The sequence below is a fragment of the Pleuronectes platessa genome, chromosome 7 (genome assembly GCF_947347685.1).
Source record: "Pleuronectes platessa chromosome 7, fPlePla1.1, whole genome shotgun sequence".
Taxonomy (NCBI): Eukaryota; Metazoa; Chordata; class Actinopteri; order Pleuronectiformes; family Pleuronectidae; genus Pleuronectes; species Pleuronectes platessa.
The window spans coordinates 720,001-745,073 of NC_070632.1; the positions used below are offsets into that span (position 1 = coordinate 720,001).

At 43.9% G+C, this 25,073-nt stretch overlaps 1 protein-coding gene across 13 annotated transcripts in view; it reads left to right on the top strand.

Moving 5' to 3' along the window:
• The window catches only part of LOC128443852 (NACHT, LRR and PYD domains-containing protein 12), a 62,479-nt gene extending 38,146 nt beyond the window's left edge, over positions 1-24,333 (top strand). For 3 of the 13 annotated variants that reach the window (XM_053426027.1, XM_053426031.1, XM_053426029.1), the window contains 8 exons: positions 9,484-9,657; positions 12,051-12,224; positions 12,602-12,775; positions 13,729-13,902; positions 16,711-16,884; positions 21,403-21,576; positions 22,113-22,289; positions 23,448-24,333. In XM_053426027.1, the coding sequence (XP_053282002.1) occupies positions 9,484-9,657; positions 12,051-12,224; positions 12,602-12,775; positions 13,729-13,902; positions 16,711-16,884; positions 21,403-21,576; positions 22,113-22,289; positions 23,448-23,472 (1,246 nt within the window). In that variant the 3' untranslated portion in view covers positions 23,473-24,333. Of the gene's footprint in view, positions 1-2,049; positions 3,140-3,781; positions 3,969-4,068; positions 4,189-4,642; positions 4,858-5,073; positions 6,923-9,483; positions 9,658-12,050; positions 12,225-12,601; positions 12,776-13,728; positions 13,903-16,710; positions 16,885-21,402; positions 21,577-22,112; positions 22,290-23,447 lie in introns of those variants that run through there. The other 10 variants (XM_053426037.1, XM_053426036.1, XM_053426038.1 and 7 more) reach the window with 10 other exon arrangements.
• The last annotated feature ends 740 nt before the right edge of the window (positions 24,334-25,073 follow it).

Genomic DNA, 25,073 nt, shown 5'->3' on the forward strand with positions numbered 1-25,073 from the left:
CTGTATATAAAGATGATCAGTGACTGTATATAAAGAGGATCAGTGACTGTATATAAATATGATCAGTGACTGTATACAAAGAGGATCAGTGACTGTATATAAAGATGATCAGTGACTGTATATAAAGACGATCAGTGACTGTATATAAATATGATCAGTGACTGTATATAAAGAGGATCAGTGACTGTATATAAAGATGATCAGTGACTGTATATAAAGAGGATCAGTGACTGTATATAAAGAGGATCAGTGACTGTATATAAAGATGATCAGTGACTGTATATAAAGATGAAAACCGACTGTATATAAAGATGATCAGTGACTGTATATAAAGAGGATCAGTGACTGTATATAAAGAGGATCAGGTTCTGGCCTCACTGAACTCACCTGTTTCTCGTAGGTAAGCTCCGCCCTCCCTCTAGTGGCCACCAGGGGCACCAGGACACCAGCTCACATCACACTCAAGCTGAAGAAGCTGCAGGTCAGAGGTCACACAAACAGAACTTTAGATCTTTAACTGCAGCTTTGAGACGATGTCCTGCTGGTTTCTGTGGTTCAGCTGCAGGACGAGCGTCTGTCCACCATCGACAGAGACAACCGCCTCCTGTCCTCCAGACTGGCCGACATCGTCTGCTCTAAAGGTCTCGTGGACCATCACAACCAGTACCACCTGAGGAGGTAATCTGACCAGTACTTGTAATAGAGTATTTCTACTGAGGTTTAGTTGTGGATAGGGTGAAGAACCAGTCAATTATTAATATATCTATCAAAGCTGCTTTTTATCAGGAGTCTTTTGGACCTGTCAATCATCCTCTCGGTCACAGAGCTCACATCAGACAGATTATTGTTTTCACCTCGTCTCCTTCAGTCTTAACGCTGACAAGAGGAGGGAGGAGCTTCTGCTGGTTAGTCGCCAGAATCAGGCCATCTACCAGCGAATCACGTCCCGCCAGTCGGAGTATCGCCGCCAGCTGTGGTTGGACGACTGGGAGAGGGCGGCGTGCCGGCAGCAAAACATTTCCCAGTTCCCAAGAGGCCTCACAGAAAAACAGGTAGAAGAAAAAACTACATGTGTGATTGGTCCTGTGTGTGATTGGTCCTGTGTGTGATTGGCCCTGTGTGTGATAGGTCCTGTGTGATTGGTCCTGTGTGTGATTGGTCCTGTGTGTGATTGGTCCTGAGTGTGATTGGTCCTGAGTGTGATTGGCCCTGTGTGTGATAGGTCCTGTGTGATTGGTCCTGTGTGTGATTGGTCCTGTGTGTGATTGGTCCTGTGTGTGATTGGTCCTGTGTGATTGGTCCTGTGTGTGATTGGTCCTGTGTGATTGGTCCTGAGTGTGATTGGTCCTGTGTGATTGGTCCTGTGTGTGATTGGTCCTGTGTGTGATTGGTCCTGTGTGTGATTGGTCCTGAGTGTGATTGGTCCTGTGTGTGATTGGTCCTGTGTGTGATTGGTCCCGTGTGTGATTGGTCCTGTGTGATTGGTCCTGTGTGTGATTGGTCCTGTGTGATTGGTCCTGTGTGTGATTGGTCCTGTGTGATTGGTCCTGTGTGTGATTGGTCCCGTGTGTGATTGGTCCCGTGTGTTTGTGTTTCAGCAGAGGTCAAACAGAAAGGTCACGTTCACGGCCGTGCAGGACGGAGGACGATCAGCGGGCTGCAGCAAGGCCGACGCCCAGGAGCCTGAGGGAGGAGCCTGAAAGACAAACAAACTTGAGCAGCAACACACACACACACACACACAGACACACACACACACACACACACACACACACACACATCTGCATCAGAGCTTCACACCACGACCTTTCTGTTGAGTGATGATTTTAACGAGTTTAATCCAAAAGTCAAATCTTCTGATTCATTGATCATGAAACTGAACAGAGACGTCATCACATGTTTTATCTTCACACTGAGCAGATCAGCATGAGGTGAAAACATGAGAGTACAGTGTTGTCCACTGGGGGGCAGTAAAGACATGTCTCGCTGAGGGGCGGCAGCATTGATTCATCTGATGATTATGTTATTGTTGAGGAATCATACATTTTGTTTTCAGTAAATTTGAATATTTTTTTATTTGAATATCAAAATAAAGTTTTGGTTTTAATACGTTTGCAGAAATGATCAAAGGACTGTTTTCACATTGTCATGGTGGATTATTAAACATAGAATAATTACATTTTGTGAAGCAGCTGTAGTTGTTGATTGATTTTCCATCAATCGATTGATAACATCTGGATTTGTTGCACATTTGCAGGTTTAGTATAATATTGAACAAATATATTAAACATTACACAAATATTTCATATTTAAATTGATAATTCAATCGTTAGTTATTGTTTGCTGTTTAGAGAACGTGTGTTAGAGTGAACGGTTCCCCCCCCCCCCCCCCCGAAGGATAAGTGATAGAGTCATATATGGATGATTGTTCAGGTTAAACACATAAAAAGAAAGGAGGTTGGAATGAGTTGTCGAGGTGGAGAACCATTAAAGACTTATCATGTTATCAAAATTATATATTTGTATAGTTACCCATGATCCCTACCACCCACTTTATGTCACTGAAACCATTTGGAATTCAATGCGTCCTCTCTCACTGGATATTTACACCACAGCACAAGTGAGACTCTGATAAACAACTGAGTGTAAATCTTTACAATAAATGGAGCCTGGGTCAAACATGACTCTCACATAAACAATCACGCAAACCCAATAATATCCATCTCCAACACACACCTACACGTGTACAGGTCCTGAAGGTCTCTTCAAACTGATACAATCTGGTAAATCAAATGACACCTGCTTGATGTAGGAGACAAAAAGTCATGACTGTTGTTAGATATTATCTGCACATGCATTTAAAAAGGGTTCCAGCATTATAGACAACGTGATAATGGGCCGTTTGGGAGTTTTCCACATTTTAACAAATGTTTCTGTAAAAAATATTTCATGAGTTAAGTTACAAACAGCAGTTTTAATTTTAGAACACACACACACACACAAACACACACACACGCGGTCACACCCAGAGTCATGTGATTTCCAGTACCTGCAGAGAGGGGGAGGAGCCTCCAGTGAAAGTGTTCAGACTGGTTCTAACTTCAAGGAGCAGACGGAGGAGACGTGAAGTCTGAGGCTGGTGAGTGTTCAGCTACATTTATATTATTCATTCATATTATTTCACTGTCAGTGTTTTTCACTGGATCCAGAGACAGATGTGAACAGCAGGTCTGGATCAGGTCTGTGTGTGTGTGTGTGTGTGTGTGTGTGTGTGTGTGTGTGTGTGTGTGTGTGTGTATCTTTGCTGGGATTTTTTTGGGTGCGATTCTTGAACTTGTTTGTCCTGATTCCTGTGAGCTCAGGAAAACAGGAAGTGACGCAATTCGCTTACCTTAGTACGTAGAGAGAGAGAGAGAGAGAGAGAGAGAGACGAGAGAGAGAGAGAGAGAGAGAGAGAGAGAGAGAGAGAGAGAGAGAGAGAGAGAGAGAGAGAGAGAGAGAGAGAGAGAGAGAGAGAGAGAGAGAGAGAGAGAGAGAGAGAGAGAGACTCCTTCCTGAGGTTTCTGATGTGATCACTGTATTTCCTTGTATATAAGTACAACTGTGTACTCAAATAAATACCAGTACTACAAACTATGAAGCCCTGCATCTATTTCACAATAAGAACATTTAAAAATAAATGATTTTAATCAGTTGACAGAAACGCTGGAGTGCTTTTATTTTGAAATGGGTCGGCTACAGGAAGTGTTGCAAATATTTGTGTTTGTGATGTTTTCAACAGATAAACATTGAAACTGGTGTGAAAGATCATTTCACTGTGTTCTGCTGTAAACTGAGCGCAGAACCAGAAGGAAATAGACCAGACCTTGAATATCTAGAAGAGCAGCGTGGCCTGAACCACAACTGAGCCGCAGCCGGTGCAACATGGACGAGGACACTTCAGAGCAAGTTGGACCCTCACACACAAAGTAAGAGACCTGCTACAAACATGTGAAGCTCCAAACTGAATCCTCACAGAATGAACCAGTGAATGATGTGTTCTGAATAAAAACATGTTTGTGTTTGCAGAGGTCAGGACCACAGACTGAGAGCAGAGTCTCCAGGGTCCAGCTGTCTGTCTCTGAAGAGTGACTGGTCCAGAAGAGAACCTCCATTCTTCAGTAAAGAACCTGGACCCTCACCCACAGAGTAAGAGACTGTTTCTACTGGGACCTGCTCTGAAGAGGATCTAGTTTCCTCTAGTGTGGCCCCTGCATTAGGACACAGCTTCATTGAAGTTGGTGACTAATCTCTCAGAATCACTCAAAGAGCTCAGACCTCCACCAAGAACCAACACGCTCCTTATGAAACCACTTTGAAATCCACTAGAGACTCATTCTGATTTGGATCTGCACCAAATTCCACACACTGGTAAACATCAGTCCTCTGAACAAGTCTGTGACAGAGGACCCCCCCCCCCCCCCCGATCTGGTTCACAGACCACAACCTTCCACCAAGTTTACTGGTAATCTGTTGTTTTTTTATAATCCCACTAACGAACCAACCAACACACAAACATACTGGGTGAAAACAAAACCTCCTTGACAGAAGTGATGACAACCTGTGACTGTGACATGTGAGTTATCAGGACATGTCTTCACAGGGAGAGGAAGAGGAGTCATGTTTCTGAGGAGGAGCAGTCGTCCTGCTGTGCTTCGTGTCAGGACGTCCTGAAGGATCCAGTCTCCACCAGCTGTGGACACTGGTTCTGCAGACAGTGCATCACCTCATACTGGGACCAGTCTGGTTCTTCAGGAGACTCCTCCTGTCCCCAGTGTGGACAAAGATCCAGAAGAGGAGCTGGAGGTCAGACAGCCGGTCAGAGCAGCACTGTACATGTGTCTGCTGATGTCTTCACTTCTGACAACAGCACATGTGGTTTTATTTTGTTCCTTCATACAGCATCAACATTTAACATCGTTAGAAAAGCACAAAGTTAAAAAGCTTTTATTTTCTGTAGTTTTTCTGAATCTGATGAAAACAATCAGCAGATTCTCAGATTCTCTGTCTCTCACATTGTTTCTTGTCTTTCAGCAGATCGTGGTCTGCAGGAGGTTTCAGATGAACATAAGCTCAGTGTGAGGAGGAGATGTGAACATGTGACTGAAGGAAGTGATGAAACAGGAAGTAGAACCCTCCTCAACAGGATCTACACTGAGCTCCACATCACAGAGGGACAGAGTGAAGAGGTTAATACTCAACATGAGGTGAGGCAGCTTGAGACGGCTTCCAAGAAGAAGATCCTCCAGGACACTCCCATCAAGGTCCAGGACATCTTTAAAGCCTCCACTGACCAGCAGAGCAGCATCAGAGTCGTCCTGACCAACGGCGTCGCTGGAGTTGGAAAAACCTTCTCGGTGCAGAAGTTCACTCTGGACTGGGCAGAGGGTTTAGAGAACCAGGATGTGGGTCTGCTGGCTGTGTTTTCGTTCAGGGAGCTGAACCTGGTGAAGGACCAGCAGCACAGTCTTCTCACGCTGCTCCATGTTTTCCATCCAGCGTTACAGAAGCTCACGGCAGAGACGCTCGCTGTCTGTAAACCTTTGTTCATCTTTGACGGCCTGGATGAAAGCAGACCTTCTCTGGACTTCAACCACAGGGAGCTTGTGTCTGAGGTCACACAGAGGTCATCAGTCAACGTGCTGCTGACAAACCTCATCCGGGGGAATCTGCTTCCCTCGGCTCTCGTCTGGATAACCTCCAGACCTGCGGCGGCCAATCAGATCCCTCCTGCATGTGTTGACAGGGTCACAGAAGTACGAGGCTTCACTGAGGCCCAGAAGGAGGAGTACTTCAGGAGGAGATTCAGTGATGAAGAGCTGTGCAGCAGAATCATCTCACACATCAAGACGTCCAGGAGCCTCCACATCATGTGTCAAATCCCAGTGTTCTGCTGGATCAGTGCTACAGTTCTGGAGCACATGTTGACCACAGACCAGAGAGGAGAGCTGCCCAAGACCCTGACTGACCTGTACTCACACTTCCTGCTGGTTCAGACAAAGAGGAAGAACAACAAGTACGGTAAGAAGAGGACTGACAGAGATGTTCTCCTGAAGCTGGGGAGGCTGGCACTGAAACATCTGGAGGAAGGAAACATCATGTTCTACCAAGAAGACCTGGAGCGGTGTGGTCTTAATGTCACAGAGGCCTCAGTGTACTCAGGAGTTTGTACTGAGATCTTCAGAAGAGAGTGTGTGGTCTTCCAGAAATCAGTCTACTGCTTTGTTCATCTGAGCGTTCAGGAGTTTCTGGCTGCAGTCTACATGTTCCACTGTTACACCAAGAGGAACACAGAAGAACTCAACCACTTCTTGGGAACATATGGGAACACAGACACCTTCTCCCTGGATGACCTCCTGGAGAGAACCATGGAGAAATCCCTCACCAGTACAAATGGTCATCTGGACCTGTTTGTTCGCTTCCTTCACGGCCTCAGTCTGGAGTCCAACCAGAGAGTCTTAGGAGGCCTGCTGGGTCAGACAGGGAACAATACAAATATCATCCAGAGAGTCTTAGGAGGCCTGCTGGGTCAGAGAGAAAACAATCCAGAGAACAATCCAGAGAACAATCCAGAGATCACCCAGAGAGTCATCAACAACCTGAAGGAGATGAAGAGTGATGACATTTCTCCTGACAGAAGCATCAACATCTTCCACTGTCTGACTGAGATGAACGACCACTCAGTTCATCAGCAGATGAAACAGTTCCTGATGTCAGAGAACAGATCAGAGGAGGAACTCTCTGAGATCCACTGCTCAGCTCTGGCCGACATGCTGCAGATGTCAGAGGAGGTTCTGGATGAGTTGAACCTGAAGAAGTTCAACACATCAGACCAGGGTCGACTGAGACTGATCCCAGCTGTGAGGAACTGCAGGAAGGCTCAGTGAGTCCAGACATGATCAATAACATGTTCAATCAGTGTGTGTGTGTGTGTGTGTGTGTGTGTGTGTGTGTGTGTGTGTGTGTGTGTGTGTGTGTGTGTGTGTGTGTGTGTGTGTGTGTGTGTGTGTGTGTGTGTGTGTGTGTGTGTGTGTGTGTGTGTGTGTGTGTGTGTGTGCAGGGGCGACGCGTCCCATTGGACAAGTTGGGCAGTTGTCCAGGGCCTTGTCATATTAGATTTTTTGTTGTTGATTTTTTTTAATAATTCAAATAAATCCCTCCTCATGTCCTCCTTCATCGTACTTTCTTTTCAAGTTGGTTTTTGAACACCGTGTCTTGTTTGTCACTGACCGGCTGCTTCACAGGAACGAGCTCTGATCTCACTTTGTCTCTGAGCGAATGAGAGAGGGCGGAGCCTGTGTGTGTGTGCTGTCTGGGGACACACACACACACTCGCCCGCACAACACTGTACATGGAGCCGCTGTAGACCGCGGGTTGCCGACCCCTGGCTACGGCGTAAGAACGATTTGTTTACAGTTCCACCGTTAAAGAGATGCGGACGTCAAAAGTTTTGACTCACAACATTAGTTCATCCTCACATTCCCCCCCCCCCCCCGGTCACGGGACACAGTTTGAGAATCACTGCCTTTGGGAGACCCAGAAGTGAACTGTCCCCCGCGCCCCCTCCCCTTCCCCCTTCTCACACAGCATCAAGCAGGGCGCCTGCAGTTGCCAATTCCCCAAACAGTGATATGATAGATAATAGAAAAACATGTTTGGGTATTTGGTTAGTGCAGGGGTCGGCAACTCCCTCTGCAGTGGCTCCTGTGCATCGCTCTGCATGTTGAGCATATTTTTCGCGAACGGTGAACTTAACGAATCAGTTTTCATATGATGAACGTGAGTGAACGTCACGTTCACTTACATTTTCTAAATCATCATCGTATCAGGCCGTCATGAAATACCAGGAGTGGGTGAATGTGTGGGTGCGTGCTCCCAGAGAGCAGACACACAAACAGGCCCCGAGGCTCCGCCCCCCGCCCCCCTCACTCGCTCAGAGACTCAGTGAGATCAGAGCTCGTTCACGTGCCGCTCAGTGACTGACTGCTTCTTAACAGTGGAAACAGTGAAAACACAGAGTTTCTCTGGTCTCAGCTGATCACAGATCAGCAGCTTCTTGATCAGAGCAGAAGCTGCAGTTGGTTTGTACCGAGCTTCAGTTTCTGTGTCCCCCTCCAGTCTGACCTGCTCTCACGTTTTGTTTTAATATTTCATCAACTAAAATATGCGTCACATCCTGTTACATCCCGGCGCTCTTACCTGCAGGTCACTAATCTATAGTGTCCGACCCCCGGCCTCGGTAAACTAACCAGGGATAAAACCCCAAGAAGAAAAGTCTGGGAGGAAAATAGAGTTTAATTCTGCGTGGACAGATTAATTTGCTTTCACTGCCAACGATGCAGGTTTACCTGTATGCTTGATATGTGGAGAGGAATTAGCAAACAATAAGAAATGTAATGTTGAAAGATATTTCCAGAGCGAGCACACAGCATCTGCTGAAAAGTATCAGGCTGGAGATGAATAAAAAAACATATTTCTGTATTTCATTTATTTCAAAATAGGCCTACACATTTTGTTCTCCTCTTCATAAGAGTTTGGTGTTTTCCTTTTTTATAACAGGTTAAAATAGCAGTTAAATGTCAACAGTTTTTTTATTGTTGTTCTATAATTTAATAAATGCAACAAACTATAGTTTTTATACATATTGTATAACTATATATATATATATAACTTTATAACCTGTGTTATCAAATATGTTTTGCGGGCCTCCAATTAGCCAGAACCGCCCCGTGTGTGTGTGTGTGTGTGTGTGTGTGTATGTGTGTGTGTGTGTGTGTTTGTGTGATGAAGTCATTATTATTATTATGTACATATACAGTCTCATTGTTCTCATGTACATATGAGAACAACTAGATCAGATGTGGAGAGTGAAATCCAATATGATCATTGTGCTGGAGTTTGAGGGTTCAGACATACGACCATGTGGGGTCCAAGGGAGGTTATTGTATATACTGTATATCTATATATATATACAGTATATATCTATATATATACTGTATATATATATATATATATATATATCTATACAACTGTGTTTGTCCTCCACCACCAACCAGTGCAGTGTCCGTCCCTCCAGGTTCCTGACATGTTGACTTCACAATAATATGAGGTCACTGTGACCTTTGACCTTTGACCACTGAAATCTAATCAGTTTGTCTTTGAGTCAAAATGTGAAGAAATCCCCTGAAGACAGACTTGAGACATCATGTTCAAGAGGCCATGAACATGTTCTGGGACCTTGACCTTTGACCTCTGACCTCCTGAATCTAAAGAGTTCCTCTGTTAGTCTGAATGAACGCTTGAACCAAATCTGAAAGGATTCTCTTGAGGAGTTTTTAACAAAGAGGGGATTTACCAGGGTGAGGGTCACATGATCACGTTTTGTATGAATGTTGTGTTTTCTGATTTAATTCTCACAGATTTGATATTTTCTTTAATTACAGACTCTGGGGTTGTGAACTCTCAGAGACTCACTGTGAAGTCGTGGCCTCAGCTCTGAAGTCAGACCCCTCACATCTGAGAGAACTGGATCTGAGTCTAAACGAGCTGCAGGATTCAGCAGTGAAGCTGCTGTGTTCTGGACTGGAGAGTCCAAACTGTCGACTGGAGACTCTGAGGTCCTTAAATCCTTCTTCACTTTTCAGACTTTCTTTCTTATTGGGTCATTATTTATTTAAATTGTCTCAGTTCTGCTCTGCTCACTGTCCCTCAGTCATCTGTCACTCACCCAGCCTGTCAGTCACGTCCACCTCATCAACTCCATTCACCTGCACTCACCTGCTCCTGATCACTAAGAAAGTGTCAGTAAATAACATGTGGACTGAGGCCGAGCACTCGTCCTCCTCAGGTTTTCAAAATAAGACACATTCTTTTCTTTTTTTGTTTTTGAATATATTTTTGATTGAGAACCCATATCACAGGAGTTGTACATGATACAACATTCACAAAAGAGCTTTAGAACAATGCTAACATCATTATGTATAAATTATCCCTCCCCCTCCCCGAACATACAGGACATCCATCCGGGGGAAAAAAAAACATACATTAACATAGGCTCACCATTTTTTCAAGTTGTGTACTACACACTATAGCTCACAAGGATAAATATCACAACTGTAGATGCTAGAGGGCTGCTAAGATGTAGTAAGCAGGCATAGTCTTAAGTTTACCCAAATATGTCAGCACTGGATCCCAGACTGAAAAGAATTTGTCCCTGGACCCCCTGAGAGTGTATTTTATTTTCTCTAACTGTATGAACTGCATTAGGTCATCAAACCACAGAGACACACTAGGTGGATTTTTAGATTTCCAATGTAATAAAATTCTTCTACGTGCCAGCAGTGTTGTAAAAGCAATGATGTTTTTATATCTTTTCCTTATTGTACAGTATCTTCTATCAGTAGTACCAAATATGGCCATTACTGCACTGGGCTGTAGATCAATATCAAGAGCCTCTGACTCTGTTTTAAAGATTGCAAACCAATAGGATGTTAAGGCTGAGCACGACCAAAACACATGGGTTAAGTCGGCAGGAGTATTTCGACACCTATCGCAGCTTGCATCGTGTTAGGGTATATTTTATCAAGTCTGGTTTTGGAGTAGTGGATGCGATGTAAGATCTTAAACTGTATTATGCTTAATCTGGCACATGAAGAGCTGTCATTCACTCTTAGTAAAGCACTGTCCCAAACGTCTTCTTCCAAGTCCTCTCCCAGCTTATCCACCCAAGCTGCCTTGATCTTTGCAAGAGTTGTATTTTTAAAAGAGGATATACAGTTATTGATTCTTGAAATAAGTCCTTTAAAGCTGAAGGTAGTTCTAACAGATCATCTAAACCAGAAGGTGATGGTAAATATGGAAAGTTGGGGTCATGATGTTGAAGGAAGTGGCGGACTTGGAAATAACGAAACAGGCTAGACCGAGGGAGGCCAAATTTATGTGATAAGTCATCAAAACTAGCAAAAATACTGTTTATATACATATCTTTAAATCTGTAAATGCCTTGTCTTTGCCATAGAGTAAATTCTGAGTGTCTAATCTAGCTGGAAGGAAAAGATGATTATTGTGTATGGGACTTATATGGAGAAGATTATTAAACCCGAAGCTATGTCTAAGTTGAAACCATATTTTGAGGGTATTTATGACGACTGGATTGTTGGTGTATTGAGAAGTAGAGATGGGAAGGCTGGAGGTGACCAGGGCTCTGAGAGAGGTTGAAGTGCAAGATGCAGCTTCGAAATGGCACCAGTCCGTATCAGGAGTGTGGAGCCAGTGCATGATTTTTTGAACATTTGAGGCCCAATAATAATGACAAAGATTTGGGAGAGCCAGGCCACCCTGCATTTTAGGCCTCTGTAACAGTTCCAGCCGTATTCTAGGTTTCTTCCCCTCCCATATAAATGAAGTGAAGACCTTATTAATAGATTTGAAGAAAGATTTAGGGAGATAAAGTGGAATACACTGAAACAGATACAAATTTGGGGAGTACATTCATTTTTATACAGTTCACTTTTCCTGCTAAAGATAGGTGAAGTGTTTTCCATTTCTTCAAGTCTGATTTGACTTTCTCAAATAGCAGACAGAAGTTTTCCTGGTAAAGCTTCTGCTTGTCCCTTGTAATGTTAATGCCCAGATATCTAAAGCCATTTCTAGACATCCAGAACGGCAGAGCATTGTCCTGTATTTGAAGAGCCAAGTCATTAACAGGATAACAATAAGACTCATTCTTATTGAAACACGTTGGACAGTTGATAAGTATAGAAACAAACAGGAAGTGACATCAGGAGCCATCCCTACTTTAAACAGTGTTTAATTACACAAACCTGCTCAGTGACCAACACACAGAGAAGAAGCTGATGAATGAAACAATGGTCCAACATGTCTGATCTGATATTTATCTTCAGGTCACAGACTGGACTGAGGTCAGCAGCATGTTGAGAGTCTGTGTTGACATGAAGACGATCCACAACAACAGGAGGACACATTCTAATATTCATATTTCTTTATCCAGGTTGGAGGGCTGCAGTCTGTCAGAGATCAGTTGGTCTTCTCTGGCTTCAGCTCTGAGGTCAAACCCCTCTCATCTGAGAGAACTGGATCTGAGAGGAAACATCCTGAAGGACTCAGGAGTGAAGGAGCTGTGTGGTTTTCTACAGAGTCCAACCTGTCGACTGGAGACTCTGAGGTCAGTTCACTGACTGACTTTTGTAGATCTCATTTCTATAAACAGCATTTATACATAATTTATCATTTCATTCTTATTTAACATAATTCCTCTTCATACATAACTTGAATCCATTCATTAATTAATCTGTGACATTTTAAATATTCAGCCACTTGTTAAAACACTGAGTTTAGTTCTGGATTTCCTAAACTGATCTGCAGGACAGAGACCGGGTCCAAATAATCTATTTGTACTGAATCTGGACTCGTTTTTAGTCCAACATGTCTGATTTCATATTTATCTTCCATGTTATGAGTCTGTGCTGACATGAATATGTGTCTGTTATTTTCACACATGAACTCAGTTTAATTTACTGTTAAGTTTTATTTTGTATCCAGGTTGAGGAGCTGCAGTCTGTCAGAGATCAGTTGTTCTTCTCTGGCCTCAGCTCTGAAGTCAGACCCCTCACATCTGAGAGAACTGGATCTGAGTGGAAACAAGCTGCAGAATTCAGCAGTGAAGCTGCTGTGTTCTGGACTGGAGAGTCCAAACTGTCGACTGGAGACTCTAAGGTCCTTAAATCCTTCTTCACTTTTCAGACTTTCTTTCTTATTGGGTCATTATTTATTTAAATTGTCTCAGTTCTGCTCTGCTCACTGTCCCTCAGTCATCTGTCCCTCACCCAGCCTGTCAGTCACGTCCACCTCATCAACTCCATTCACCTGCACTCACCTGCTCCTGATCACTAAGAAAGTGTCAGTAAATAACATGTGGACTGAGGCCGAGCACTCGTCCTCCTCAGGTTTTCAAAATAAGACACATTCTTATTGAAACACGTTGGACAGTTGATAACAGTGTTATTTTTGGCAGCTATTTTTGATTTAGTCTTAGTCTTTTGACGAAAATGCATATTAGTTTTAGTCACATTTAGTAGCCACAATAAATCCTTTACCCTTCTCAGGCCCAGGGAGTTTGAGGGTTCAGACATACGACCACTTGGGGTCCAAGGGAGGTTAATGTATATACCGTATATATATATATAGATATATACAGTATATATATATCTATATATATACTGTATATATATCTATATATATATATATCTATACAACTGTGTTTGTCCTCCACCACCAGCCAGTGCAGTGTCCGTCCCTCCAGGTTCCTGACATGTTGACTTCACAATAATAAGAGGTCACTGTGACCTTTGACCTTTGACCACTGAAATCTAATCAGTTTGTCTTTGAGACAAAATGTGAAGAAATCCCCTGAAGACAGACTTGAGATATCATGTTCAACAGGCCATGAACATGTTCTGTGACCTTGACCTTTGACCTCTGACCTCCTGAATCTAATGAGTTCCTCTGTTAGTCTGAATGAACGCTTGAACCATATCTGAAAGGATTCTCTCGAGAAGTTTTTAACAAAGAGGGGATTTACCAGGGTGAGGGTCACATGATCACGTTTTGTATGAATGTTGTGTTTTCTGATTTAATTCTCACAGATTTGATATTTTCTTTAATTACAGACTCTTGGGTTGTGGACTCTCAGAGACTCACTGTGAAGTCGTGGCCTCAGCTCTGAAGTCAGACCCCTCACATCTGAGAGAACTGGTTCTGAGCTTCAACGAGCTGCAGGACTCAGGAGTGAAGCTGCTGTGTTCTGGACTGGAGAGTCCAAACTGTCGACTGGAGACTCTGAGGTCCTTAAATCCTTCTTCACTTTTCAGACTTTCTTTCTTATTGGGTCATTATTTATTTAAATTGTCTCAGTTCTGCTCTGCTCACTGTCCCTCAGTCATCTGTCACTCACCCAGCCTGTCAGTCACGTCCACCTCATCAACTCCATTCACCTGCACTCACCTGCTCCTGATCACTAAGAAAGTGTCAGTAAATAACATGTGGACTGAGGCCGAGCACTCGTCCTCCTCAGGTTTTCAAAATAAGAGACATTCTTTTCTTTTTTTGTTTTTGAATATATTTTTGATTGAGAACCCATATCACAGGAGGTGTACATGATACAACATTCACAAAAGAGCTTTAGAACAATGCTAACATCATTATGTATAAATTATCCCTCCCCCCTCCCCGAACATACAGGACATCCATCCGGGGGAAAAAAACACATACATTAACATAGGCTCACCATTTTTTCAAGTTGTGTACTACACACTATAGCTCACAAGGATAAATATCACAACTGTAGATGCTAGAGGGCTGCTAAGTGGTACTAAGCAGGCATAGTCTTAAGTTTACCCAAATATGTCAGCACTGGATCCCAGACTGAAAAGAATTTGTCCCTGGACCCCCTGAGAGTGTATTTTATTTTCTCTAACTGTATGAACTGCATTAGGTCATCAAACCCCAGAGACACACTAGGTGGATTTTTAGATTTCCAATGTAATAAAATTCTTCTACGTGCCAGCAGTGTTGTAAAAGCAATGATGTGTTTATATCTTTTCCTTATTGTACAGTATCTTCTATCAGTAGTACCAAATATGGCCATTACTGCACTGGGCTATAGATCAATATCAAGAGCCTCTGACAGTGTTTTAAAGATCGCAAACCAATAGGATGTTAAGGCTGAGCACGACCAAAACACATGGGTTAAGTCGGCAGGAGTATTTCGACACCTGTCGCAGCTTGCATCGTGTTAGGGTATATTTTATCAAGTCTGGCTTTGGAGTAGTGGATGCGATGTAAGATCTTAAACTGTGTTATGCTTAATCTGGCACATGAAGAGCTGTCATTCACTCTTAGTAAAGCACTGTCCCAAATGTCTTCTTCCAAGTCCTCTCCCAGCTCATCCACCCAAGCTGCCTTGATTTTTGCAAGAGTTGTATTTTTAAAAGAGGATATACAGTTATTGATTCTTGAAATAAGTCCTTTAAAGCTGAAGGTAGTTCTAACAGATCATCTAAACCAGAAGGTGATGGTAAATATGGAAAGTTGGGGTCATGATGTTGAAGGAAGTGGCGGACTTGGAAATAACGAAACAGGCTAGACCGAGGGAGGCCACATTTATGTGATAAGTGTGGTGTCCTGTCATTTTAGTTTGTTAATTTCAGTCTCATCAGTGTATTTTCTGTTTCCTGTTTTATTTTGTAGTATCTGTCCCTTGTGTGTGGTTTCTATCTTCACTTCCTTTCGGTGATTGTCTTCCCAGTCCTCATGTGTTTCACCTGTGGTTAATTGCTCCTGCCTTCCCTATGTGTGTCTATTTAAGCCTCTGTGTTCCCCAAGCCCTTTGTCGGTTCGTACTCGTTGTTGTTCTACACGGTTCTAGATGTCGTCAGATATGTTTTGTTTTCCCCTGCTTTTCCTTCCTTGTTCTCCGTGCGCTTTGTCGCCAGAACGTACCTGTTTTGTTTTTGTCTTGTTAAAGACCTTTTTGTTAACAACCTCTGCATCCTGGGTCCTTCTCCTCCACCAAACCGTAACAATAAGTCATCAAAGCTAGCAAAAATACTGTTTATATACATATCTTTAAATTTGTAAATGCCTTGTCTTTGCCATAGAGTAAATTCGGAGTGTCTAATCTAGCTGGAAGGAAAAGATGATTATTGTGTATGGGACTTATATGGAGAAGATTATTAAACCCGAAGCTATGTCTAAGTTGAAACCATATTTTGAGGGTATTTATGACGACTGGATTGTTGGTGTATTGAGAAGTAGAGATGGGAAGGCTGGAGGTGACCAGGGCTCTGAGAGAGGTTGAAGTGCAAGATGCAGCTTCGAAATGGCACCAGTCCGTATCAGGAGTGTGGAGCCAGTGCATGATTTTTTGAACATTTGAGGCCCAATAATAATGACAAAGATTTGGGAGAGCCAGGCCACCCTGCATTTTAGGCCTCTGTAACAGTTCCAGCCGTATTCTAGGTTTCTTCCCCTCCCATATAAATGAAGTGAAGACCTTATTAATAGATTTGAAGAAAGATTTAGGGAGATAAAGTGGAATACACTGAAACAGATACAAATTTGGGGAGTACATTCATTTTTATACAGTTCACTTTTCCTGCTAAAGATAGGTGAAGTGTTTTCCATTTCTTCAAGTCTGATTTGACTTTCTCAAATAGCAGACAGAAGTTTTCCTGGTAAAGCTTCTGCTTGTCCCTTGTAATGTTAATGCCCAGATATCTAAAGCCATTTCTAGACATCCAGAACGGCAGAGCATTGTCCTGTATTTGAAGAGCCAAGTCATTAACAGGATAACAATAAGACACATTCTTATTGAAACACGTTGGACAGTTGATAAGTATAGAAACAAACAGGAAGTGACATCAGGAGCCATCCCTACTTTAAACAGTGTTTAATTACACAAACCTGCTCAGTGACCAACACACAGAGAAGAAGCTGATGAATGAAACAATGGTCCAACATGTCTGATCTGATATTTATCTTCAGGTCACAGACTGGACTGAGGTCAGCAGCATGTTGAGAGTCTGTGTTGACATGAAGACGATCCACAACAACAGGAGGACACATTCTAATATTCATATTTCTTTATCCAGGTTGATGGACTGCAGACTGTCAGAGATCAGCTGTTCTTCTCTGGCTTCAGCTCTGAGGTCAAACCCCTCTCATCTGAGAGAACTGGATCTGAGCTACAACTTCCTGCAGGACTCAGGAGTGAAGGAGCTTCTAGATCTACAGCAGAGTCCAACCTGTCGACTGGAGACTCTGAGGTCAGTAGATGGTTGGAGTCAGTCCACGCTGCTTTCATCAGTATGTTACTAAACACAGTCAGTATCACAGATCCAGGGTCTGTGCTACCAAGCAGGATTTGTGGTTATCAGGTTAACTTCAGGTTTAGTTTTTTCAGTTCTACGAAGCTCGTCCACTTCTTAACCAGGTCAATCACCATGGTAACTTCTGATGACAGCTAACCTGCTCCAGGTTAAGTTGGAGATCAACCCGTATAGAAGCTCCGCCCACTGACCACAGTGACTCTACACTGTTGTGTGGTGCACACTCTCCTTAAGGGGACGCATAAGGGAAGTTTAAATCAACGTCTGGTTGGTTCAGTTGATCTCTAACTCACCCAGAACATCTCAATGTCTCCAGACTCATCCTGTCCCCAAAACACCAGATGACCTCAGCTTCCTGGAGACAGGTCCATGTGTGTGTCCTCAGAGACAGTGAGACAGTGTGTGTCCTCAGAGACAGTGAGTCAGTGTGTGTCCTCAGAGACAGTGAGTCAGTGTGTGTCCTCAGAGTCAGTGTGTGTCCTCAGAGTCAGTGTGTGTCCTCAGAGTCAGTGTGTGTCCTCAGAGTCAGTGTGTGTCCTCAGAGTCAGTGTGTGCCCTCAGAGACAGTGAGACAGTGTGCATCCTCAGTCAGTGAGTCAGTGTGTGTCCTCAGAGTCAGTGAGACGGTCCGGTCCTCAGAGTCAGTGTGTGTCCTCAGAGTCAGTTAGACAGTGTGTGTCCTCAGAGTCAGTTAGACAGTGTGTGTCCTCAGAGACAGTGAGACAGTGTGTGTCCTCAGAGTCAGTGAGACAGTGTGTGTCCTCAGAGTTAGTGTTTTTCCTCAAAGACATTGAGACAGTGTGTGTCCTCAGAGTCAGTGAGACAGTGTGTGTCCTCAGAGTTAGTGTTTGTCCTCAAAGACATTGAGACAGTGTGTGTCCTCAGAGTCAGTGAGACAGTGTGTGTCCTCGGAGACAGTGAGACGGTCTGGTCCACAGAGTCATTGTGTGTCCTCAGAGAAAGTGAGTCAGTGTGTGTCTTCAGAGTTAGTGAGACAGTGTGTGTCCTCAGAGATGGTGAGTCAGTGTGTGTCCTCAGAGTCAGTGAGACAGTGTGTGTCCTCAGAGCCAAAAGCACTTTTTACCAAACTACAATTCAATCCTCATTTTCAAACCCCAAAAAACTCTTCTCCATCTTTTCCAACCTCCTCGACCCCCCCCCCAGTCCCCCTCCTCCTTCCTCTCTTCTACCAAGCCACTTTGTCAACTACTTTACAAAAAAGATAGATGACATACGCTCTTCATTTTCTGATCCTCCTTCTATAACCACACTTCCATCAACTTCATCTTCATCCCCTTCGCTCTCCTCTCTCACCCCCCTGTCTCCCAATCAAGTTCTGACCTTGGTAACCTCCGCCCCCCCGACCACCTGACCCCTTGACCCCATCCCTTCTCACATTCTCCAGTCTATTGCTCCTGACCTTCTTCCTTTTCTTACCCATCTTATCAACACTTCCCTGTCAACTGGCTGTTTCCCTAATTCTCTGAAGGAGGCAAGAGTAAATCCTCTCCTGAAGAACCCCCCCCTCCACCCATCTGAAGTAACTAACTACAGACCTGTCTCTCTCCTTCCCTTTGTTTCCAAAACTCTTGAGCGCGCTATCTTTAATCAACTCTCCTCCTATCTAAACCACAATAATCTTCTTGACCCTCACCAGTCTGGTTTCAAGGCAACTCAACTGGGACTGTCCTCCTTGCTGTCTCTCAGCAGCTTCACACTGCTAGAGCAGCCTCTCTCTCCTCTGTCCTCGTCCTTCTAGACCTCTCTGCTGCATTCAACACAGTGAACCACCAGATCCTTATTTCCTCCCTTCAGGACCTCGGTGTCTCAGGCTCTGCTCTCTCCCTGCTCTCTTCCTACCTCAATGAATGCACTGACAGGGTAACTTGGAGAGGATCTGTGTCTGAACCTTGTCCTCTCACTACCGGGGTCCCTCAAGGTTCTGTCCTGGGTCCTCTCCTCTTGTCTTTGTACACCAACTCTCTCGGCTCTGTCATTCACTCATATGGCTTTTCCTACCATAGCTATGCTGATGACACCCAACTAATCCTGTCTAAGAGAGGCGGTGGACTAGTGGCAGAAACTTAGACTATGGGCAGTAAAGGTCTCTGGTTCGTCTCTGGTTCGACTCCACGGAGAGACAACAAAAAGACAAACCTGGATTGATCTGTCCAAAAATCCAAGAGGATTCTCCCTACCCTGTCTAGTGCCCCTGAGCAAGGCACCTTACTCCCCCAACATCTCTTCCCTGTGCGCCGTACATGGCTGCTCACTGCTCTGTGTGTCCTGCACCAGATGGGTCAAAAGCAGAGGTTACATTTCCCTACCTGCATAAGTGTGTCTGTGTTTGGGACAAATAAATGCATCTTAATCTTTTCCCTGATCTGAAACACAGGTAGCAGCACAAGTCTCTGTCTGACTGACGTCTCTCAGTGGATGTCTGCTCACCACCTAAGGATTAACATTGACAAGACTGCTAGGAACCTGGGTGTGACACTCGATAGTCAACTCTCCCTCACTGCCAACATTACTGCAACAACACGGTCCTGTAGATTCATGCGGTACAACATCAGGAGAATACGCCCCCTTCTCACTCAGAAGGCGGTGCAGGTTCTTGCCCAGGCTCTGGTCCAGGTTCTGGTCCAGATGCAGGTTCTGATCCAGGTTCTGGTCATCTCACGCCTAGACTACTGCAACTCCCTCCTGGCAGGTCTACCTGCTACTGCCATCCGACCTTTGCAGCTCATCCAGAAACCAGCAGCTCGACTGGTTTTTAACCGAAATTCACTCCCACTACTCCTCTCCTCTGCTCCCTTCACTGGTTCCCAGTGGCTGCTCGCATTCGGTTCAAAACACTAGTACTTGGTACCATGCTGTGAACAGATCAGGTCCAGTCTACATCCAGGACCTGGTCCCACGTTACACCCCAGCTCGTTCACTCCGCTCTGCTTCGGCCAATCGGCTCGTTGCTCCTCACTGTTAAACACTCATCACCATCAGGACTGTTTTCTGTCCTGGTTCCTAAACAGTGGAATGAGCTCCCCATCGACAGCCGGACATCAGAAAGTTTACACATTTTCCACCGAAGACTAAAAACACACCTCTTCCGACTCTACCTTGAATAAAAAAAAAAGAAAGAAAGAAAATGGCCCTGAACTTATCCTTCTGGGTGACTTTAACATCCAGACAGACAAGTCATCTGATCTTTTACGTTTACTGTCTTCTTTTGCTCTCTCACTCAGTCCTTCCCCTCCTACTCACAAAGCCGGTAACCACCTGGACTATATTTTCACCAGAAACTGCTCAACATCTAACCTCACTGTAACCCCACTTCATGTCTCCGACCACTTCTTCATCTCTTACTCTCTCCCACTATCTCAAACCGACAACCCTACCACATCCACAGAGTCGGTGCCTGTCCATCGCAACATTCGTTCCCTCTCTCCTTTCCTCTAGCCTCCTCTGTTTTATCAGCCCTCCCTTCCACTGACTCTTTCTCACTCATGCATCCTAACTCTGCCACAGACATTCTCCTTTCTGCTCTGTCCTCCTCTCTTGACTCTCTCTGTCCTCTCACGTCACGACAGGTCCGCAAGTCCTCCCCAGCTCCGTGGTTGTCTGACTCGGTGCCGACAGAGCCACTATGTGAGCATCAGAAAGGAAATGGCGGAAATCTAAATGTGTGTATATATATATATATATATATACACATTATAATATATATATATATATATATACTAACAACTTTTTGAAACTAACGCTTTAGTAGCACTTAAATGGCACTTACTTATAGCACTTTGTAGTTTTGCTGTATTTTAAAGAAAAAGTACTTTATTGATTCTTGTTGTCCTTGGTCTGTACCCTCGGGGTTGAATGCACTTATTGTGAGTCGCTTTGGATAAAAGCATCAGCTAAATGAAATGTAATGTAATATAATATATGATCAAACAACTAGCACACAATCACTGAATCAGTGTTTGGATGAGAATCACTGACGGTTCCTTGAAACTGAAGAAGCAGGAAATATAGTTTATTCTTCTTTCTTTATTGTCCTCCACCACCAACCAGTGCAGTGTCCGTCCCTCCAGGTTCCTGACATGTTGACTTCACAATAATATGAGGTAACTGTGACCTTTGACCTTTGACCACTGAAATCTAATCAGTTTGTCTTTGAGTCAAAATGTGAAGAAATCCCCTGAAGACAGACTTGAGATATCATGTTCAAGAGGCCATGAACATGTTCTGTGGCCTTGACCTTTGACCTTTGACCTCCTGAATCTAATGAGTTCCTCTGTTAGTCTGAATGAACGCTTGAACCAAATCTGAAAGGATTCTCTTGAGGAGTTTTTAACAAAGAGGGGATTTACCAGGGTGAGGGTCACATGATCACGTTTTGTATGAATGTTGTGTTTTCTGATTTAATTCTCACAGATTTGATATTTTCTTTAATTACAGACTCTGGTATTGTGAACTCTCAGAGACTCACTGTGAAGTCGTGGCCTCAGCTCTGAAGTCAGACCCCTCACATCTGAGAGAACTGGATCTGAGCTTCAACAACCTGCAGGATTCAGGAGTGAAGCTGCTGTGTTCTGGACTGGAGAGTCCAAACTGTCGACTGGAGACTCTGAGGTCCTTAAATCCTTCTTCACTTTTCAAACTTTCTTTCTTATTGGGTCATTATTTATTTAAATTGTCTCAGTTCTGCTCTGCTCACTGTCCCTCAGTCATCTGTCACTCACCCAGCCTGTCAGTCACGTCCACCTCATCAACTCCATTCACCTGCACTCACCTGCTCCTGATCACTAAGAAAGTGTCAGTAAATAACATGTGGACTGAGGCCGAGCACTCGTCCTCCTCAGGTTTTCAAAATAAGACACATTCTTATTGAAACACGTTGGACAGTTGATAAGTATAGAAACAAACAGGAAGTGACATCAGGAGCCATCCCTACTTTAAACAGTGTTTAATTACACAAACCTGCTCAGTGACCAACACACAGAGAAGAAGCTGATGAATGAAAAAATGGTCCAACATGTCTGATCTGATATTTATCTTCAGGTCACAGACTGGACTGAGGTCAGCAGCATGTTGAGAGTCTGTGTTGACATGAAGACGATCCACAACAACAGGAGGACACATTCTAATATTCATATTTCTTTATCCAGGTTGAATCGCTGCAGTCTGTCAGAGATCAGCTGTTCTTCTCTGGCTTCAGCTCTGAGGTCAAACCCCTCTCATCTGAGAGAACTGAATCTGAGTGACAACGACAACCTGCAGGACTCAGGAGTGAAGGAGCTTCTTGATCTACAGCAGAGTCCAACCTGTCGACTGGAGACTCTGAGGTCAGTAGATGGTTGGAGTCAGTCCACGCTGCTTTCATCAGTATGTTACTAAACAAAGTCAGTATCACAGATCCAGGGTCTGTGCTACCAAGCAGGATTTGTGGTTATCAGGTTAACTTCAGGTTTAGTTTTTTCAGTTCTACGAAGCTCGTCCACTTCTTAACCAGGTCAATCACCATGGTAACTTCTGATGACAGCTAACCTGCTCCAGGTTAAGTTGGAGATCAACCCGTATAGAAGCTCCGCCCACTGACCACAGTGACTCTACACTGTTGTGTGGTGCACACTCTCCTTAAAGGGACGGATAAGGGAAGTTTAAATCAACGTCTGGTTGGTTCAGTTGATCTCTAACTCACCCAGAACATCTCAATGTCTCCAGACTCATCCTGTCCCCAAAACACCAGATGACCTCAGCTTCCTGGAGACAGGTCCATGTGTGTGTCCTCAGAGACAGTGAGACAGTGTGTGTCCTCAGACACAGTGTGTGTCCTCAGAGACAGTGAGACAATGTGTGTCTTCTTGTCTTCCACTCGTCAGATTCAGATCTCGTGGCCTCGAGTTATTTATCTCGTTCACACGTTATTATGTCGTGGTCACGTAATATATTTTGACCAGATGCCACCAGGGGGCGCTGTAACTTACACAAGCTGGACCACAGCTGACAGCCTCACACGAGGGACAGAGACGGTGTCGTCTTCATCTGATCTGAGACAGTTTGTCCTCTCACTTCATCAGTGAAGAACTGATCAGGTGGATCTTTGTCACAGCTCTGAGATCAGTGGGACTGAAGCCTCTCCTCATCACATGGTAACCAGGAGCTCTTTATACAGAGCAGAACCTCTGCTGAGGTCCATCTGTCTCCTCTGGTCCCAGTTTGTCAGAAGCAGATGTTCATCAACACACAGTGAAACATGGCTTCACCTGTAACAGCAGTAAATCCACCTCTCAGGTGTCCACTCTGCACTTTGACATGCAGAGGACACACACTGAGCTCTTAGCGTGTTCATTCCAACACGTGAACATGAAGCAGAGAGGAAGCTGCTCCACCTCTGAACAGGACTGAAGTCCCTGCTGCTCTTTCTACTGGATGAGCTGCATCACTGACTCACAGCTGATGAAGTGAGTCTCTGTGACACTGATGTCTTCTTCTCTCAACAGGTGGGGGAGGTCTTTGTGGAGCTGAGTGTGAAGAGGACAGTGTGAAGAGGACAGTGTGAAGAGGACAGTGTGAAGAGGACAGTGTGAAGAGGACAGTGTGAAGAGGACAGTGTGTGTGGACGGAGGCTGAGCTGTGTCCTGAGGATCCAGAGGCTGAAGAAGCAGCAGCTTGTGTGTAGTCTCCAATCTACACAACCCCTAATCTGCATGTGTTTGTGAGATGAAGCCGGAGCACCTGGAGAAAACACGGGGAGAACATGCAGACTCCACACAGGAAGACCCCATCTGAACCGGATTCAAACCAGCAACCTTCCTGCCCCGATTGTGTTTATTCACATGAAGAATGTGTTTATTGAAATGACAACACAAGCAGATTATATAACCCCTCTATAAAGAGTCACATACAGTGTGTTTAAGTTTGTCTTTATTATTGTCCACCTTTGTCCCTCAGTGTGTCTCCATGTGTGTAGAACCACATTCTGTGTATATGATTGTTTATGATCTTAAAGTTCCTGGATTCACGTCACAAATTGATTTAGTTCAACACAAAGTTAAACATATATAAATATATATCAGAGCTTCACACCACGACCTTTCTGTTGAGTGATGATCTTACATGTCTCACTGAGGGGCTGCAGCATCGATTCATCTGATGATTATGTTCTTGTTTAATTCATATTCTCTTTTTTTTAATTCATTGCAATCAGAGAAATCATACATTTTGTTTTTAGTAAAGTTCTAATCATTTACAAATATATAAACAGAAATGAATCTTTGATTAACAAAATAAAGTTTTGGTTTTAATACGTTTGCAGAAATGATCAAAGGACTGTTTTCACATTGTCATGGTGGATTTATTAAACATAGAATAATTACATTTTGAGAAGCAGCTGTAGTTGTTGGTTGATTTTCCAATTGATTTGTTGATAACATCTGGATTTGTTGCACATTTGCAGGTTTAGTATAATATTCATCAAATATATTAAACATTACAAACATGTCCAGGTGAAGAAGCAGGAAACAAAGGAGGTTGGAATGAGTTGTGGAGGTGGAGAACCATTTCAAAGACTTATCACGTTATCCTGGACAATGGAAAATTATATTTGTATAGTGACCTCAGCTTCCTGGGGTCACTTTTCAAGCTAAGTGTGCTAAGCTAGCATTAAGTCTTTATAATTTAAAGAATTGTCTATCTGTGAAGAGTTTTTAACAGTTTGATGAAAACCAGGAGACGACATTTAATATGAGAAGCAAAGTGAAGACAGGGCGTTGGACACTACACAGTTTTATTGAAGCTTTTTAAATGAAATGAAAGTTATTTGTGTTCACAATTATTTTCCATCATCCAGTAGAACAGGAAATGAAACTGTTCAGACTGTCCGTCCTCCAGTCTGTCCTCCAGTCCGTCCTCCAGTCCGTCCTCCAGTCTGTCCTCCAGTCCGTCCTCCAGTCTGTCCTCCAGTCTGTTCTCCAGTCTGTCCTCCAGTCCTTCCTCCAGTCTGTCCTCCAGTCTGTCTTCCAGTCTGTCCTCCAGTCTGTCCTCCAGTCTTCCCTCAGGTTAATTTAAAGGTTGATTACGTCTGTTTCACTTTAACTGAGTTCTTTGACTCTGAGTTTCCACTGTGT